The sequence below is a fragment of the Octopus sinensis genome, linkage group LG25, assembly GCF_006345805.1.
Source record: "Octopus sinensis linkage group LG25, ASM634580v1, whole genome shotgun sequence".
Classification (NCBI taxonomy): domain Eukaryota; kingdom Metazoa; phylum Mollusca; class Cephalopoda; order Octopoda; family Octopodidae; genus Octopus; species Octopus sinensis.
The window spans coordinates 20558620-20574961 of NC_043021.1; the positions used below are offsets into that span (position 1 = coordinate 20558620).

The 16342-nt window shown below is 40.1% G+C and overlaps 1 protein-coding gene across 1 annotated transcript; it reads left to right on the plus strand.

The window, feature by feature from the left end:
• Window positions 1–30: 30 nt before the first annotated feature.
• LOC115224350 (prenylcysteine oxidase 1) lies at window positions 31–15769 on the plus strand. The gene is made up of 5 exons (XM_029795223.2): window positions 31–191; window positions 6786–6992; window positions 8769–8946; window positions 10394–10602; window positions 13685–15769. Exons 1-5 carry the CDS (start codon window positions 110–112, stop codon window positions 14452–14454), a joined length of 1446 nt encoding a protein of 481 aa, XP_029651083.1. The 5' UTR covers window positions 31–109; the 3' UTR covers window positions 14455–15769.
• The last annotated feature ends 573 nt before the right edge of the window (window positions 15770–16342 follow it).

Below are 16342 nucleotides of genomic sequence, written 5' to 3' on the forward strand. Positions count from 1 at the left end.
CAAAACGAAATCAAAAATATTTCTTTAGACATGAGTTTTCCAATAAATACGGAACTAGAAGCCACTCTGCTTGTTCTTGCAGCAAAGTCTGTGACTGCCAGCTGATAACATGTCGAGGTTGCTCCTCTCACTCACATTGCTTCTCTACCTACGATTTGTGTCGGCTTTCGACGAAGAATTACCTAGAATCGGTAAGTTTACTTGACAATTTACAATTACAATAGTAATATTTTACCCTCCCACTTTCTCAGTCAACGGACGTTTCACGTCAAGACATACTTGTTTATTCTTTCTGGTGGGAATAAGTTCATTCATATCCATTTATACACAACATGCACAAAATAGGGAGCCCGTGTGCTGTTGTTAGACAGATTTAATTTAAAGAGAGGATGCATTGGATAACAGTAATCATGCATATCCCTAATCAGATGGGATGGTCATTGCTAGAATGCTTTTAAACATTAGTTTGCTCAGTGTCGGTAACCTGGGGCTAAACAATTTCAATAACATGCTTATGTGTTCGAAACAACGAAGGGGCCTCCGCCAGTTAAAAATTGTAGCCAGTCGCACTCAAATTATATCCTGTTCGCTTTAAAAAAAAAGGCGCACATTCGCAAAAAGAAAACAAAACCAGACGGACACATTGGATAAGTCTAATATACATCGTCTAAAAAAATGGGATGGTCACGGACAGGATGTTTTTGTCGTAGGGGTGTTGACTAGGCTTGTCCTGCAGTTTGACAACAATCACAACAATCTGTTCAGTTCCTATTCTGACATCAACAGGTGCGTGACAGCTGTTGCTGTCGAGTGTTTCCCTCTTTTGGGGGGAACTTTTACGCGGTCGCTCGATTTGCGAGAAACAATAGCTAAATCTCTATAAATTCACATTGTCAACAGTTTGAGAAAAGAGCACGTTGGATAATGCAGCCCCTGGTAGATCTAACAGCTAAATCTCCTTCGTTCCAACAAAAGAAGGACACGTTGAATATTGTAGATTTTTTTACACACACCGGCTTTGAGTAAAACAAAACCGAATGGTCACAACCGGAACAGCTTTGAATATTATGTCCGAAGAAAAAAAAAAAAAAAAGATAGCCGAGGCTGAAATGTTCAGCCAGAGCCACCCTGATGTCAACAACATATGCTTGTCCCCTCATGTCCGCCACTCTACTCAGCATTATTAATAAAGTAGGTGCAAACTTACCCAAAGTAGTAAACCTGGAAATTTTGATAAAAATGCCGTGGCCAAACTATATGAAGTACATTTAGTACTCAGCTTACTTTTGGCTTTTTCTTCAATCATTCTAATTTGTGTATGATCCTTTCTTACGTTCCACGGCTCAGGCGTGGCTGTGTTGCTTCTCACTTCAGTCCCACTGCAAGGTACCTTGGACAAGTGTCTTGTACTATAGCCCCAGGGGTTAGCTCGCATTTTTTTCCATATTCGTTCTCTATACATTATTTTACACCCATTACACTATATTTTTTTTTTCAGTTTTGTGACCGGTTGTTTAAAGTTGGTTTATCGGATCGTGTGAATTTTCCGAGTCCTCTTCTCACCCCACCCGTTCGTTTACTACACCTTATTTTACACCTATTACACTTTTTCCCCCCATTTTTGTGGCCGGGTCCTAAACTAGAGATTAACCGCCCCAGGCCGGCCAAAGCTTCGTGAGTGAATTTGATAGACGAAAACTTTAAGAAGTCCATTGTGTGTGTCTTTGCCCCCTACTACCAATCGGTGTTGGTTTGTTTACTTTCCCGTAATTTAGTTCGGCACAAGACACCAATAGAGCTCTTCAAAGCGGTGTTCCAGCATGGCTGCAGTCTAATGACTGAAACAAGTAAAAGATAAAGATAACACCACTAATCCGTTTTTATGTGAATTTATTGACAACAGGCGCAGGAGTGGCTGTGTGGTAAGTAGCTTGTTTACCAACCACATGGTTCCGGGTTCAGTCCCACTGCGTGGCATCTTCGGTAAGTGTCTTTTACTATAGCCTCGGGTTGACCAAAGCCTTGTGAGTGGATTTGGTAGACGGAAACTGAAAGAAGCCTGTCGTATATATGTATGTATAAATATATATATATATATATATATATATATATATATATATATATATATATATACAAAATGAGAAAATGGAGAAACATACCTAAATCCATCATCAACCATCAGATAATACCCAATCAATACTTTATTAAACCATTACACAACAGCAATGACATTATACATAATATATTGCAAATATAATTAGACATGGAAATAGAAATAGAAAATACAATTACGTAAATGTAATTGTATTTTCTATTTCTATTTCCATGTCTAGTTATATTTGTAATATATTATGTATAATGTCATTGCTGTTGTGTAATGGTTTAATAAAGTATTGATTGGGTATTATCTGATGGTTGATGATGGATTTAGGTATGTTTCTCCATTTTCTCATTTTGTATTATTAATTTACGGTAATAATTTTACCCTTGCCCACATAATACAGTGGATGAATTAATTGCACCGCAATTTTTAACATTTATGTATTAGTCTTGTTGGGTACCTCTCTAGCAGTATATTGGATTTATGTTATCCCATGGAGGGTTGAATTTACAACCCCTATCTCATTTTATAACTGATATATATATATATATATGTATATGTATGTATGTGTGTGTCTGTGTTTGTCCCCCCAACATCTCTTGACAACCGATGCTGGTGTGTTTATGTCCCCATCACTTAGCAGTTCGGCAAAAGAGGCCGATAGAATAAGTACTGGGCTTACAAAGAATAAGTCCCGGGGTCGAGTTGCTCGACTAAAGGCGGTGCTCCAGCATGGCCGCAGTCAAATGACTGAAACAAGTAAAAGAGTAACAGACTTGATAGAGAATTTTGCTACAGTTGTTTAACTGCAGGCCAGTCCTGAAATCGATCAGATGAGTAATCAAAGATGTTCCAACCATGGCCATCACTTCTTTATTTCAATGTAGCTAGCATAATATATGGTCCAGTGGATTCTTTTTTTTTAAATCATAGGATGTAATTCAATGGAGATTTGACTGCTATTTTTAGCAAGTCAAGTGACCATAAAAACGATGTTGTTTGGCTCCATTTCAGCTATGCAATGGAGCAGATATATGATCAAAAGCTTTCCTGTCATGACCACCCACTCTCTTACTAATATATAATGTATATGCAAGTCTATTATTCAATTTGTGCTTTCTTTTCTTTTAAGCTGGTATATTGGGGCATGGAATAAACTACCCACATCAGTTGTTAGGGGTCAGAACACTACATCTTTCAAAACTTCAATGTTTCCTGAACTTTGTGGCTGTGTGGTAAGAAGCTTGCTTCCAGGCCACGTGGTTCCTAGTTCAATCCCACTGTGTGGCACCTTAGACAAGTGTCTTCCTCTACAGCCTTGAGCTGACCTAAGTCTTGTGAGTGGATTTGGTAGACGGAAACTGAAAGAAACCAGTCGTGTGTGTGTGTGTGTATATATATATAGGCGCAGGAGTGGCTGTGTGGTAAGTAGCTTGTTTACCAACCACATGGTTTTGGGTCCAGTCCCACTGCGTGGCACCTTGGGCAGGTGTCTTCTACTATAGCCTCGACCCAGGACTTATTCTTTGGAAGTCTAGTACTTATTCTATCGGTTCCTTTTGCTGAACCGCTAAGTTATGGGGACATAAACACACCAGCATCGGTTGTCAAGCGATGTTGTGGGGACAAACACAGACACACAAACATATACACACACACACACACACACACACACACACACATATACATATATATATATGTTGATTCGCTAGCCTCTGCACGCATTTTTTTTCTCTCCTTCTTTCTGTGTTTCTTCTCTGTGTATCTTTCTGTTGAAGAGCGTAGGCTCGAAACGTAAAAGACTTGTTTTATTTATATTCCTGAGTCCAAACTAATACAATTGTTTGTTTGTATTCCACCTGCCTTCGTCTTTTGTTTATTTTCATAAAGCTTCCCGTTATATATACGTTATAAAAATAGGGTTCAGTAAAATAATTTACTTTACCACACACCGAACTTTTTAGAAATAGCAGCCAAAAATCTTAGCTATTTCTTCTACTGTAAGAAAAATCTCCCAGACAATGCATACTCAAAAATAACTCACACAGGTATAGAGGGAAAAATAACGAAAGATCACACCTATATAAGATTACCTGAGAATAGGCCCGTTTCTGGATTAGTTGAATATAAAGATCAACATTTCCTTCGTCAGCTCAGAGATTTCTCATGGTTTGGATTTGAGAGCAGTAAAAATCGAACATACCCGTCTGGTGTGAGTAATCCCAGACAAACCATATCCGACCGCCAGTACCAACGAATTCAAAAATACAAGTGAGGCCTCGCATTCATCCCCATCAACCCACGTGAGTTACAGAGGGAACTGTAGTTACATTTCAGGGAGAGAGAATATATATATATATATATATATACACACATACACACACACACACACACATATACATATATACAACGGGCTTCTTTCAGTTTCCGTCTCATGAGGCTTTGGTCGGCCCGAGGCTATAGTAGAAAACACTTGCCCAAGGTGCCACGCAGTGGGACTGAACCCAGAACCATGTGGTTGGTAAGCAAGCTACTTACCACACAGCCACTCCTACGCCTGTTTATTTTTACTTTATATGTAGTTGAATACACCCTCACTCACCTAATGTCAAAACATTTTCTCTCTCTCTGTCTCTCACCACACATGTGTGCACATGGGTATGTTGATGCAAACAGGAAACATAGAACTCAGCATATGAACATATGTATATTTTAATTAATATTTAGCAGAAGTAACAGTGACTCAATGTAATGTCAGAAGAAATGCCACTAAGCAGGAGTGGCTGTGTGGTAAGTAGCTTGCTAACCAACCACATGGTTCCGGGTTCAGTCCCACTGCATGGCACCTTGGGCAAGTGTCTTCTACTATAGCCTCAGGCCAACCAAAGCCTTGTGAGTGAATTTGGTAGACGGAAACTGAAAGAAGCCCGTCGTATATATGTATATACATATATGTGTTTGTGTGTCTGTGTTTGTCCCCCCAACATCACTTGACAACCGATGCTGGTGTGTTTACGTCCCTGTAACTTAGCAGTTCGGCAAAAAGAGACTGATAAAATAAGTACTAGGCTTACAAAGAATAAGTCCTGGGGTCGATTTGATCGACTAAAGGCGGTGCTCCAGCATGGCCACAGTCACATGACTGAAACAAGTAAAAGAGAAAAAGAGTAAGCATCATGTCCAACGTGCAAACAGTTGTGCCAGTTTGTTACTCTGGTGGGAGATATAATAATCGTATGTGTCTGTCTGTGTGTCATTCAAGCTAAAACTATCAAAAGGGAAGCACAACAACAAACCTTGAAAGATAAAAGCTTGATATAATGTCTATTGTTAATAAATCTTAACCAGAGTAAAGTTCTTTTTCTTTATTAATGTGGGTTTATTGGCAGAATCAGAAATAGCATTGGACAAAAATGCCTCGTGATACTTAATCACTTCACTCTATGTACAGAGTTCAAATCCTGCAGTGATTTCATATTTCAGGAGTTGATAAAGTACTAGTCATGTATTGGGATCTGTTTTATTGATAAACCCTTTCCCCAAATTTCTGTCTTTGTGTTTATATAAGAGACAAGAATAATAATAATGATAATAAATGCCTGATGCAGTCCCAGACAGTAGCTCTCATGGCTTCTGATCTTAACCGATTGGAAGTGTTATCATGTACATTGTTTTGTCTTGGTATAAAAGATGGGCTACAGCAAATATTCTATAAGCTTAAAGCTTATAAGCAATCACTGTGCAATGACTAAAGAAAATAGTCTAATATTGGGGCATATAAGTCCTTGATGGAAAATATTCTAACTGAGCCCCACCTGCAAGGTCATGCGCTGTTTATCTTTAAGCTTATAGAATATTATTATTATTTACAGAATTTTAAAAATCTATGCTGCTTACTAAAAACCTTCTTTCAGTTTCTGTCTCCCAAATCCACTCCCAATACTTCAGTCAGCCTGAGGCTATAGGAGAAGACGCCTGTCCAAGATGCCATACTGTGGAACTGAACCTGGTATTACATGGTTGAGAAGCAAACTTCTTACCACACAGCCATGCCTGTGTGTGTCTTTATGACTGTCTCTCAGTTTGCCTGTCTAGTATCTAAATACATCACACAGTATGATACTCCATACATGGCATACAGATGCTCTCTTTACGCTTTTACTTGTTTCAGTCATTTGACTGCGGCCATGCTGGAGCACCGCCTTTAATCGAGCAACTCGACCCCGGGACTTATTCTTTGTAAGCCCAGTACTTATTCTATCGGTCTCTTTTGCCGAACCGCTAAGTGACGGGGACATAAACACACCAGCATCGGTTTTCAAGCAATGCTAGGGGGACAAACACACACACAAACACACACACGCACATATATATATATGTATACATATATACAACAGGCTTCTTTCAGTTTCCGTCTACCAAATCCACTCACAAGGCTTTGGTCGGCCCGAGGCTATAGTATGACACTTGCCCATGGTGCCACGCAGGGGGACTGAACCCGGAACCATGTGGTTGGTAAGCAAGCTACTTACCACACAGCCACTCCTGCACCTATATGCTGTTTTCCTTTTTTTAATTTATGATTGTTTTTCTTAATTGAATAATAAATTTTTTTTAAAAATGATAATAGCAGGGAATTTCGCTGTTTAATTTTCCCAGTTTTCTTCTTCAATTCTTGTTGCAGCAATTGTCGGCGCTGGCATTGGAGGAACATCAACAGCTTACTACCTACGTCAACTGTTTGGGGACCAAGCCGTCATAGATATATATGAATCCAATAGTGTTGGCGGACGTTTGGACACTTTGAAATTTGACGGAGAATTCATAGAAACTGGTGGCAGTACACTTCATCCCAAAAATGCTTACATGCTGAATTTTACAAAGATTTTAGGTAAGGGGTTTAATTTTACTTATTCCATTTGTGATTGTACATGTAGGGTTGTTGCCAGATCTGACTGACCTGGTGCAGCCTTCGGGCTTCCCAGACTCCAGTTGAACTGTCCAACCCATGCTAGCATGGAAAGCGGATGTTAAACGATGATGATGATGAATACATTAATGATATGATATAGATGAGGGATCACTTGGCTCGTCCGTTTGGACATAAACCTGTAGAAAATTTTGGCCAGACATGGCCAGTTTAACCCTTTAGCATTTAAACTGGCTGTTTTGGGCTGAAATATTCTACCTGTTTTATGTTCAGACTGGCCAGATCCAGCCTATTACACCTGCCCTACAATGTCATTCTAAAAATATTCAATCACATCATTGAAATCTCAAAGCTTTGTCCTCCACTCACTATAGTCACACCCCTATGTACCTCTGACTTCCATCTCTGTCACTGTAATCTCTCTCTCTCTCTCAGATTGTACGCTTCATTAACCTATTTTCTGATCCATCTACATGTATATCATATGGCTGCTCTCCACCCTTCCTGTCTTGTTACTTATCACCTCCTCTTTTCTGAGCCATTCCTATTTCAATCATTATCTTGCTATGAAACAGGTGAGAGTTGATGACAGGAAGAGCATCCAGCTGTAGAAATATCTAACTCTTCTGTCACTATATTTCTGTTGAAATATACTGCCTTTGTTTCAAATAATTTTGAAAATAATGAAAAATTTATCAAAATAGCTTTGTGTTAATTTAGCTGGTGTTTAGAACATTAATTAACATGTGTGGTGTGAACGATGAAAAGAGTACAACAGAAAAAGGGAGAATGGAAATGTAATTGGGCCTTACCTCGTCGGAGATTAATTCGGATCCCTCTCAGCCAACTCGATGCGTCTGGTGCCTTCGTCGTGTCTCACCGCAACTGCTCGATCCCACACGTGCGTTCTGCCTGCCGCTTCCTCCCGCACATGCGCCCTGCAAGCCCTACTTCCGCCCTGCGAGCCCTACTTCTGCTCTTCCCTATCCGTCATCCTCTCTCACCAACACCACAACATGAAATTTTGATAGAAGGTTTTAATTTGGATCATATTAAACAGGTAAGTTTGTATCATAGAACCAGGTGTGGTTGACCCATGCAAGCATGGAAAAATGGATGTTGAAATGACAATAGGATCACTTGCTTATAGGTCGTGAGCTCAAATCCACAGCAGTTGTTTGCTTCTCTTAATTTGAAAAGTCTGGGTGCATACACGTTAGCATATGTCAGGTGCATACAATTGACAACACAGTTAATTAAGATTTATTCAGTGAGTTCTATTCAACACATGTTTACATGTGGAATCCATTAGATGAAGGCATTTTCAAAGTTTTGGCTGATAAAGTTGAACTGAAAAACCCTACAATGAGGCATGAATTGCACAAAGCCGTCTTGCAGTCTTGGGAAGAGCTATCTGAGTGGAAAATTCGTGGATGTATTCAACACCAAACTTGTGTTCGGCGTCAAATAGTTGACTGTCGTGGTGGTAACAGATTCGTGTAATAAATTTTGTGTTTATTTTTGTTTCATAATACATATTTTTTTCGGATGCAGCCAGACTTTTCACACAGTATTCTTGTGCTTCATTGTACAACAGTTTTTTCGGATAGTCATTCTGTTGACAAAATTTGTAAAATAGGTATACTTTTGAAGTTTGTTAGTTTTGAATATATTCCACATTGATTTTTTTTTTCCCTCATCTTTTGAACTTAACTTGAAAATATTTCTCCTTGCCAGGCTTGGAAGCAAAAGAGCTTGAAAACAATGGATTTGGAATATACGATGGCAAAGAGTTTCAGTTTAGAACCAGTAGTTACAAAATTGTAACCCTCCTGAAAGCTTTCTGGCGTTACGGAAATGATTTGCAGAGAGTTGCAAATTGGGTAGATGATTTGATTAGCAAAAAATTTACCCGGTAAGTTGTTGTTTTTTTTTGGTGCTTTTTTTTTTTGTACATTTTTTTACTGAAGGAATCAAATATAATCACTCAAAATTTCATTAGCCTTAACTTTGGAAAGCAGTTTTGCATACCAGTCTATCTTTTGTTGAGGAATGTTATGTTTGAAGCTAGCACCCACTACACTCTTGGAGTGGTTGGCGTTAGGAAGGGCATCCAGCTGTAGAAACTCTGCCAGATCAAGATTGGAGCCTGGTGTGGCCGTCTGGTTCGCCTGCCCTCAGTCAAAATCGTCCAACCCATGCTAGCATGGAAAGCAGACGTTAAACGATGATGATGATGATGATGATATGTCAAGTTTACTGAGGCAATGTGATTTGCAGAAAATATCAATTCTATTTTTTGATAGTTATTTAACATCATTACTGGAATAACCATTAGATTTGTTAATTACAACATTAAAAGAATAAATAATATCATCAATGTATAGGCGCAGGAGTGGCTGTGTGGTAAGTAGCTTGCTTACCAACCGCATGGTTCCGGGTCCAGTCCCACTGTGTGGCACCTTGGGCAAGTGTCTTATACTATAGCATCGGGCCGACCAAAGCCTTGCGAGTGGATTTGGTAGACGGAAATTGAAAGAAGCCTGTCATATATAAGTATATGTATATATATATGTGTGTGTGTTTGTGTGTCTGTGTTTGTCTCCCAAACATCGCTTGACAACCGATGCTGGTGTGTTTATGTCCCCGTAACTTAGCGGTTCAGCAAAAGGGACCGATAGAATAAATACTAGGCTTCCAAAGAATAAGACCTGGGGTCGATTTGGTCGACTAAAGGCGGTGCTCCAGCATGGCCACAGTCAAATGACTGAAACAAGTAAAGAGTAAAATGTCATAATCAACTTCGTTAGTGTAATCATCTTCATCATTGTTGCTATCATTGGTTGACCTTTTTACAGCAGAAATCAGATGTATCCACTCAAAATTTCTTTGACTTTAGAAAGCAGTTTTATATCCCAATCTATCTTTTGTTAAAGAATGTCATTTTGAAACTATTTTCTGTCTGGATCCAGTCTTCAAATGCAAAGATACCCTAACTTAGCAAGCATTATATACTAGTTGGCTGCTACTGTTTAAGTCAGTGGTTTTCAACCAGGTTTCCGCCAGTACAGTCCAGGGGTTCCGCAAGAAGTTACAAAACTGCTAAAATCGGCAGTAATTTTTAATTCTCCTGTGCAGATATGTTTGCATAAGACTATTAAATTATTGCACAGGGGTTCCTCGAGCCAGTGGAATGCTTCCTTGGGGTTCCGCTCCAGCAAAAAGTTTGAAAAGCACTGGTTTAAGTGTTACAGAAAATTTAGCTGCTATTTTTAGGAGCTTGAAAGACTGCATAGGGAGTCATTGCTCCAGTATGTTTCTTATTCTGCTTGCTAATATTCCGTTTTTCATCGCTCAACCAGGATCTACAACCACCAATTAAAAGGGTATGCCTTTACTACTGTGAAAGATCTGCTGTTATCCATGGACCAATTAATGCTAAACTTAACCACCAGACCCTTAGAAGAAACTTTGAAAGAAATGGGCTTTTCTGATCGCTTTATTGCAGAGCCTGTTACTGTGGCTGTCCGAACAAATTATGGCCAGACAGTCAATATTCAATCATTTGTTGGTGAGTATTTAACACAGAAACCAACCAGGAAACTGTTCTATGATTGGCTTTGTTTTTCTTACTCTTCATTTTTTTAGTTGTTTCAGTCATTTGACTGCGGCCATGCTGGAACACCGCCTTTAGTCGAGCAAATAGACCCTGGGACTTATTCTTTGTAAGCCCAGTACTTATTCTATCGGTCTCTTTTGCCGAACCGCTAAGTGACAGGGACGTAAACACACCAGCATCGGTTGTCAAGCAATGCTAGGGGGACAAACACAGACACACAAACACATATATATATACATATATACGACAGGCTTCTTTCAGTTTCCGTCTACCAAATCCACTCACAAGGCTTTGGTCGGCCCGAGGCTATAGTAGAAGACACATGCCCAAAGTGCCATGCAATGGGACTGAACCCGGAACCATGTGGCTGGTAAGCAAGCTACTTACCACACAGCCACTCCTGCACCTTCATCTTTTTAGGGTTTTTTTCAAATTTTTAATGTTAACTCTTTTGACACCAAACAGCCTGAGGCTGCCCTTGGTCCCATGCCTTATACTTGTGGCTGTCCATATGTATCTATTGCTATGGGATGCTGGTTGTTGGCTGTGCTGTGGTTGAATTGGTGAATGGAAATGTTTCTTGACTACAGGGGAAAAAATAACTTAAACAGCACCCACAAATATTTAATCCTCTAGCATTTAATCCGGCCGTATCTGGCTGAAATGTTCTACCTGTTTTATGTTAAAACTAACCAGATCCAACCACTCACACCTAGCCTACAATGTCATTCTAAAAATATTCCTGTGCCAGTGGTACGTAAAAAGCACCATCCAAATGTGGCCGATGCCAGTGCCGCTTTGACTGGCTTCCATGCCGGTGGCACGTAAAAAGCACCACCCGATCACGGCCGTTGCCAGCCTTGCCTGGCACCTGTGCCAGTGGCCCGTAAAAAGCACTCACTACACTCACGGAGTGGTTGGTGTTAGGAAGGGCATCCAGCTGTAGAGACTCTGCCGGATCAGACTGGAGCCTGGTGCAGCCTTCTGGCTTCCCAGACCCTGGTCAAACCGTCCAACCCATGCTAGCATGGGAAACGGATGTTAAACGATGATGATGATGTTACTGAAATCTTGACTCTATAAGACAATGTGTGATTAATTCAAAACAATGTGAATAAAGACTACGTTTGACAAAGAAATCTGAATGCTGGAGGGTTAACTGAAATATTTATTACTAGACATAATAAAGATATTGGTTGTTGGTTATTTACAACTAGCAGTATCGCCTGGCGTTGCTCGGGTTTGTAAGGGAAATAACTATATAAGCATTTTTAGAGAGTTATTTCCCTTATATAACCCGAGCAAAAATCATTAAAAATGTAGAAAAATGATGGTAAATTTTTTTTTAAATCGTAGACTCATCGTAGACATGCGCTAATACCCAGAAGGGCTCAATATGAATCACGACTAGGAGATATCCGCTTTTGGTTAAACTGCACCGCAAAATGTGGGAGTAGTTAGGAATCTAAGTCGGAGTAGACAGATACACACACAACTTTAGTTTTATATATAAAGATTAACATCATAAATAATTACAGATTGGCAAAGAGATCCAGCTCTCTGAAATTACAGAGAGCTCTCTGTACAGCCACATGCTGTTGACCCAACATATATGAAATCAATGGTGCTCACTTCCAGGCAACAGAGGTATTTGGTCAGCTACCTTAGGCTGTGTGTGTGGCATGAATGAAGGCACATGTCACTCAGCTGCCTCGACATTCTGTGAAGAGTTTAGGTGCCAAAACAGCCTTTTTATAGGGTACAAGAACATTCTAGAAAACAGCACATCATGGCTTGACGCTGCTTGGTTGCTTAATAGACCAATTGATAAACTACTGCAGTTTCATCATTGTGCCTGACCAGTTATTTAGCGGTGAGGTTTCAAATCGCTGCTACATATTCTATAGTGCTGTTTAGCCTAAGTTACACCTGATCATTCAGACTCATGACCAAATATATTCTAGTTGTGACCACATTACCTTTTATATATCAAGGCTATATTATTCAATGTGACCATTTCTTTTAAGATGCTAATTTGAGAAAGGTATTTGGCTGCTATTTCTAGCAGGTCAAGCGACCACAGAGAGGCTCCTTCATTGGCTCTGTGTCTGTTGAAAATCATGAGTAGACCATTATTGTCCCTTGGGGTAAGGACAAATTTATATTGGGGTACATTTAATTCCCACTGCCTCAGTGCCATGGATTATGTTTTATATTTTTTTTGTTTCCTTTGTTACCAATGCTCTTGCACTTGCAACCCTCACTCACACAACACTCACTCACACAGCACTCACTCACACAACACTCACTCACTCATGTAACACTCACTCATGTGATACTCATTCATGCAACACTCACTCACTTGAGCGACATTCACTCACCCACTTACTTGAATGACATTCATTCACTCGCTCATTTGAGCGACATTCACTCACTCACTCGAACGACACTCACTCGAGCTACACTCACTCGAGCTACACTCACTCACACACTCGAACGACACTCACTCGAGCTACACTCACTCACTCACTCACTCGAACGACACTCACTCGAGCTACACTCACTCACTCGAACGACACTCACTCGAGCTACACTCACTCACTCACACACTCAGTGGTACGACACTCACTCGAGCTACACTCACTCACTCACACACTCGTACGACACTCGCGCACACACTCACTCGAGCGATACTCGCTCACGCAACATTCACTGACCCCACTCCAGGATTTTGTCAGATCCCCCCAGTCATTCACACTCACTCACGCAACGCTTGCTCAATCTTGGCAACACTTATACAACACTTACTCACTCCAACACAACACACACATGCACTGCGTGCGTGTGCGCGTGTGTGCGTGCGTGTGCGCGTGTGTGCGTGCGTGTGCGCGTGTGTGCGTGCGTGTGCGCGTGTGTGCGTGCGTGTGCGCGTGTGTGCGTGCGTGTGCGCGTGTGTGCGCGCGCACAACACTCCAGCACATTTTTTTATCTTTTAACTTTGTAACATTTCTCAAACTATATTTTACCTTTACAGGGTCTCTCGCACTGGCAGGCATGCAACCCGGTTTGTTTGCCATAAAGGGTGGAAACAAGCAGGTGTCCGAAAAACTATTAAAGGAGTCTAAAGCGAATTTTATTCACGCCGAAGTAAAAAAAATCTCATTGTTAAAGGAACACGATTCCATACAATATGAATTATTCTATAAACCCCACAACTCGACCGAACAAAATTCCATGCAAAACCATATATACGATATTGTCATAATTGCTATGCCACTCCATCAGGATAGCAAAGATATCAAATTTGAAGGGTTTATATCACCATTATCCTATAGCCAACCTTTTTACAGAACTGTGGCCACATTCATTCAAGGAGAGGTGAACGCCTCATTTTTTGATTTTGATAAAGAAGGCGACCTGCCGAATACTATTTTGATTAACGCAGAACCATACTTCATAAATTCCATTTCAAAGAGACGAAAGAACCTCTGGAAGGTGTTCTCCCGGGAACTGCTAACCGAAAGCGAGAAAAATCTGTTGTTCAAAAGCATTGAGAAAACGACCGTCTACAACTGGTTGGCCTACCCAGCTTACAGTTCTTCTCAGAAGTTACTTCCCTTTGTTCTACACGACCAACTCTACTATGTGAATGCTATGGAAAGCGCTGCTTCCACGATCGAGACCAGTGTAATTGCGGCTAGAAACGTGGCACTGCTTGTCAAAAACCATTGGTTCAATCTCTTTGATTATATCGACGAAATACCAAATGAATCAGACGAAAATAAAATAAAAGGAGAATTGTAGCCATTTTTTTCTCTTCATCTAGAAAGGCTGGTACTACCAGTCCTTATCTTTTTCACACTATTTTCTTGATTTTTTTTGATTTTTTTTAGAAACATCAAGGATCAGATTTAGGGTGAGAAGAAATGGCATGCGAAAGTCCTTTCCTTCCCTTACCCAAATCTAGGTTCAGTTGAACTGATAATTGGTGCCTTTTGCTAATTCCTCTCTCTAAAAATGGATGGCGTTCTAGTCAGACATTGTATTAGGAAGAAAGGTTCCGCTACTGCTGTAAGATCGCTGAGAGCATTTGTCTGCGTTTCATCTGATATTTTTTTGTGATTTCAGTGATATGATTATCACATAGTTGATATCTTCCTGCAATTTGTTAATGGTGATGTGTATAGTTATAGGTCTTGATTCATTTAACGATTCGTATGTCTTTAAAATAAACTGCCTTCCAAATATTACAGCTTGTTTGTCTGAGAAAAGAAGCTAGAAGGTGCTAGCTTCCAGATGTTATAACTTGTATTTATAAGGAAAATTTCTGGCTACTAGATACTTTGGTTTGTTTGTCTAACAAGAGAATCTGCCTTCCAAACATAATGTGTGTCTGTCTAAGAAAAGAGGCTAGCTAGCTTCCAAATATAGCTTGTATGTATAGGAAAAAGGCTGACTGGTAGATCTAGTGGTTTGTTTACCTAGCACAGGCACGAGCAACCTTTTCTCAAGGAGCAGACCACATGAGACATGGCTTCACAGTGTAACAAAATTTTTATTTTTGTCTTTGGCCTGTGATATTTCATGTTTGCTTCTATTTAGAAATGAAAGGAAATCCCTACTAGTCCCTTTCTGGACATCAATGTTTTGAAACTGACCTATTTTCCATTACATTTCAAATAGTCAGTGATGAGTCGCTGAAGCAGAATTTTCTAGAAGTTTCAAGAACTTTCAAGACGTTTCTAAAAGTTTCAAGAATTTCTCGGACATTCTGGCAACATAGATCATCATCATCATCATCGTTTAACGTCCGCTTTCCATGCTAGCATGGGTTGGACGATTTTGACTGAGGGCTCGCAAACCAGATGGCTGCACCAGTATCCAATCTTCATCCGGCAGAGTTTCTACAGCTGGATGCCCTTCCTAATGCCAGGGATCATAAGCTTAACAGTTCAGTTTATTTCTAGCTGTCCAAGTGGAGACAAGTTTGAGGAAAGCAAATTGAAGAAAATATCAGCCATTTATCATAATTTCCAAGGGTAGGCAAATAGGAAATAACATTTGCTACCTGTAGATAAAGATCATGTTACATAGTTTTATCAGGCATGTCGTGCTACTATTAAAAACTGAAGGCAATTTTCTTAGGCATGACATTCAGGAAGTCCCACTGGCCCTAGTTTTCTCATGACTGGTGTAGGAGCTGGTTCTTGAGGTTAGAGGCAAGAAGATAAAATCCATTTGTGTTTCAACATATCAATCTAATATAGGAATGGAGAGTAATCCACTGACACTGACTTCCAACTATTATATACATTATGTTCTAGGAGAGCTGGCAGAAACGTTAGCGCGTCGGGCGAAATGCTTAGTAATATTTTGTCTGCCATAATGTTCTGAGTTCAAATTCCGCCGAGGTCGACTTTGCCTTTCATCCTTTCGGGGTCGATAAATAAAGAGCCAGTTACACACTGGGGTCGATGTAATTGACTTAATCCCTTTGTTTGTCCCCTCTATGTTTAGCCCCTTGTGGGCAATAAAGAAATAAGAAACATTAGCACGCCAAGCGAAATGCTTAGCGGTATTTCGTCTGCCATTACGTTCTGAGTTCAAATTCCACCAAGGTCGACTTTGCCTTTCATCCTTTCAGGGTTGATAAATAAAGTACCAGTTACGCACTGGGATCGATGTAATCGAC

Bases quoted from the DNA above. Each gene is read 5' to 3' on its own strand.
- LOC115224350 (XM_029795223.2), top strand. From the start codon at position 110: ATGTCGAGGTTGCTCCTCTCACTCACATTGCTTCTCTACCTACGATTT. The intron at 192-6,785 runs GTAAGTTTACTT...TTCTTGTTGCAG, and splicing joins CGAAGAATTACCTAGAATCG to CAATTGTCGGCGCTGGCATT. The intron at 6,993-8,768 runs GTAAGGGGTTTA...TCTCCTTGCCAG, and splicing joins GAATTTTACAAAGATTTTAG to GCTTGGAAGCAAAAGAGCTT.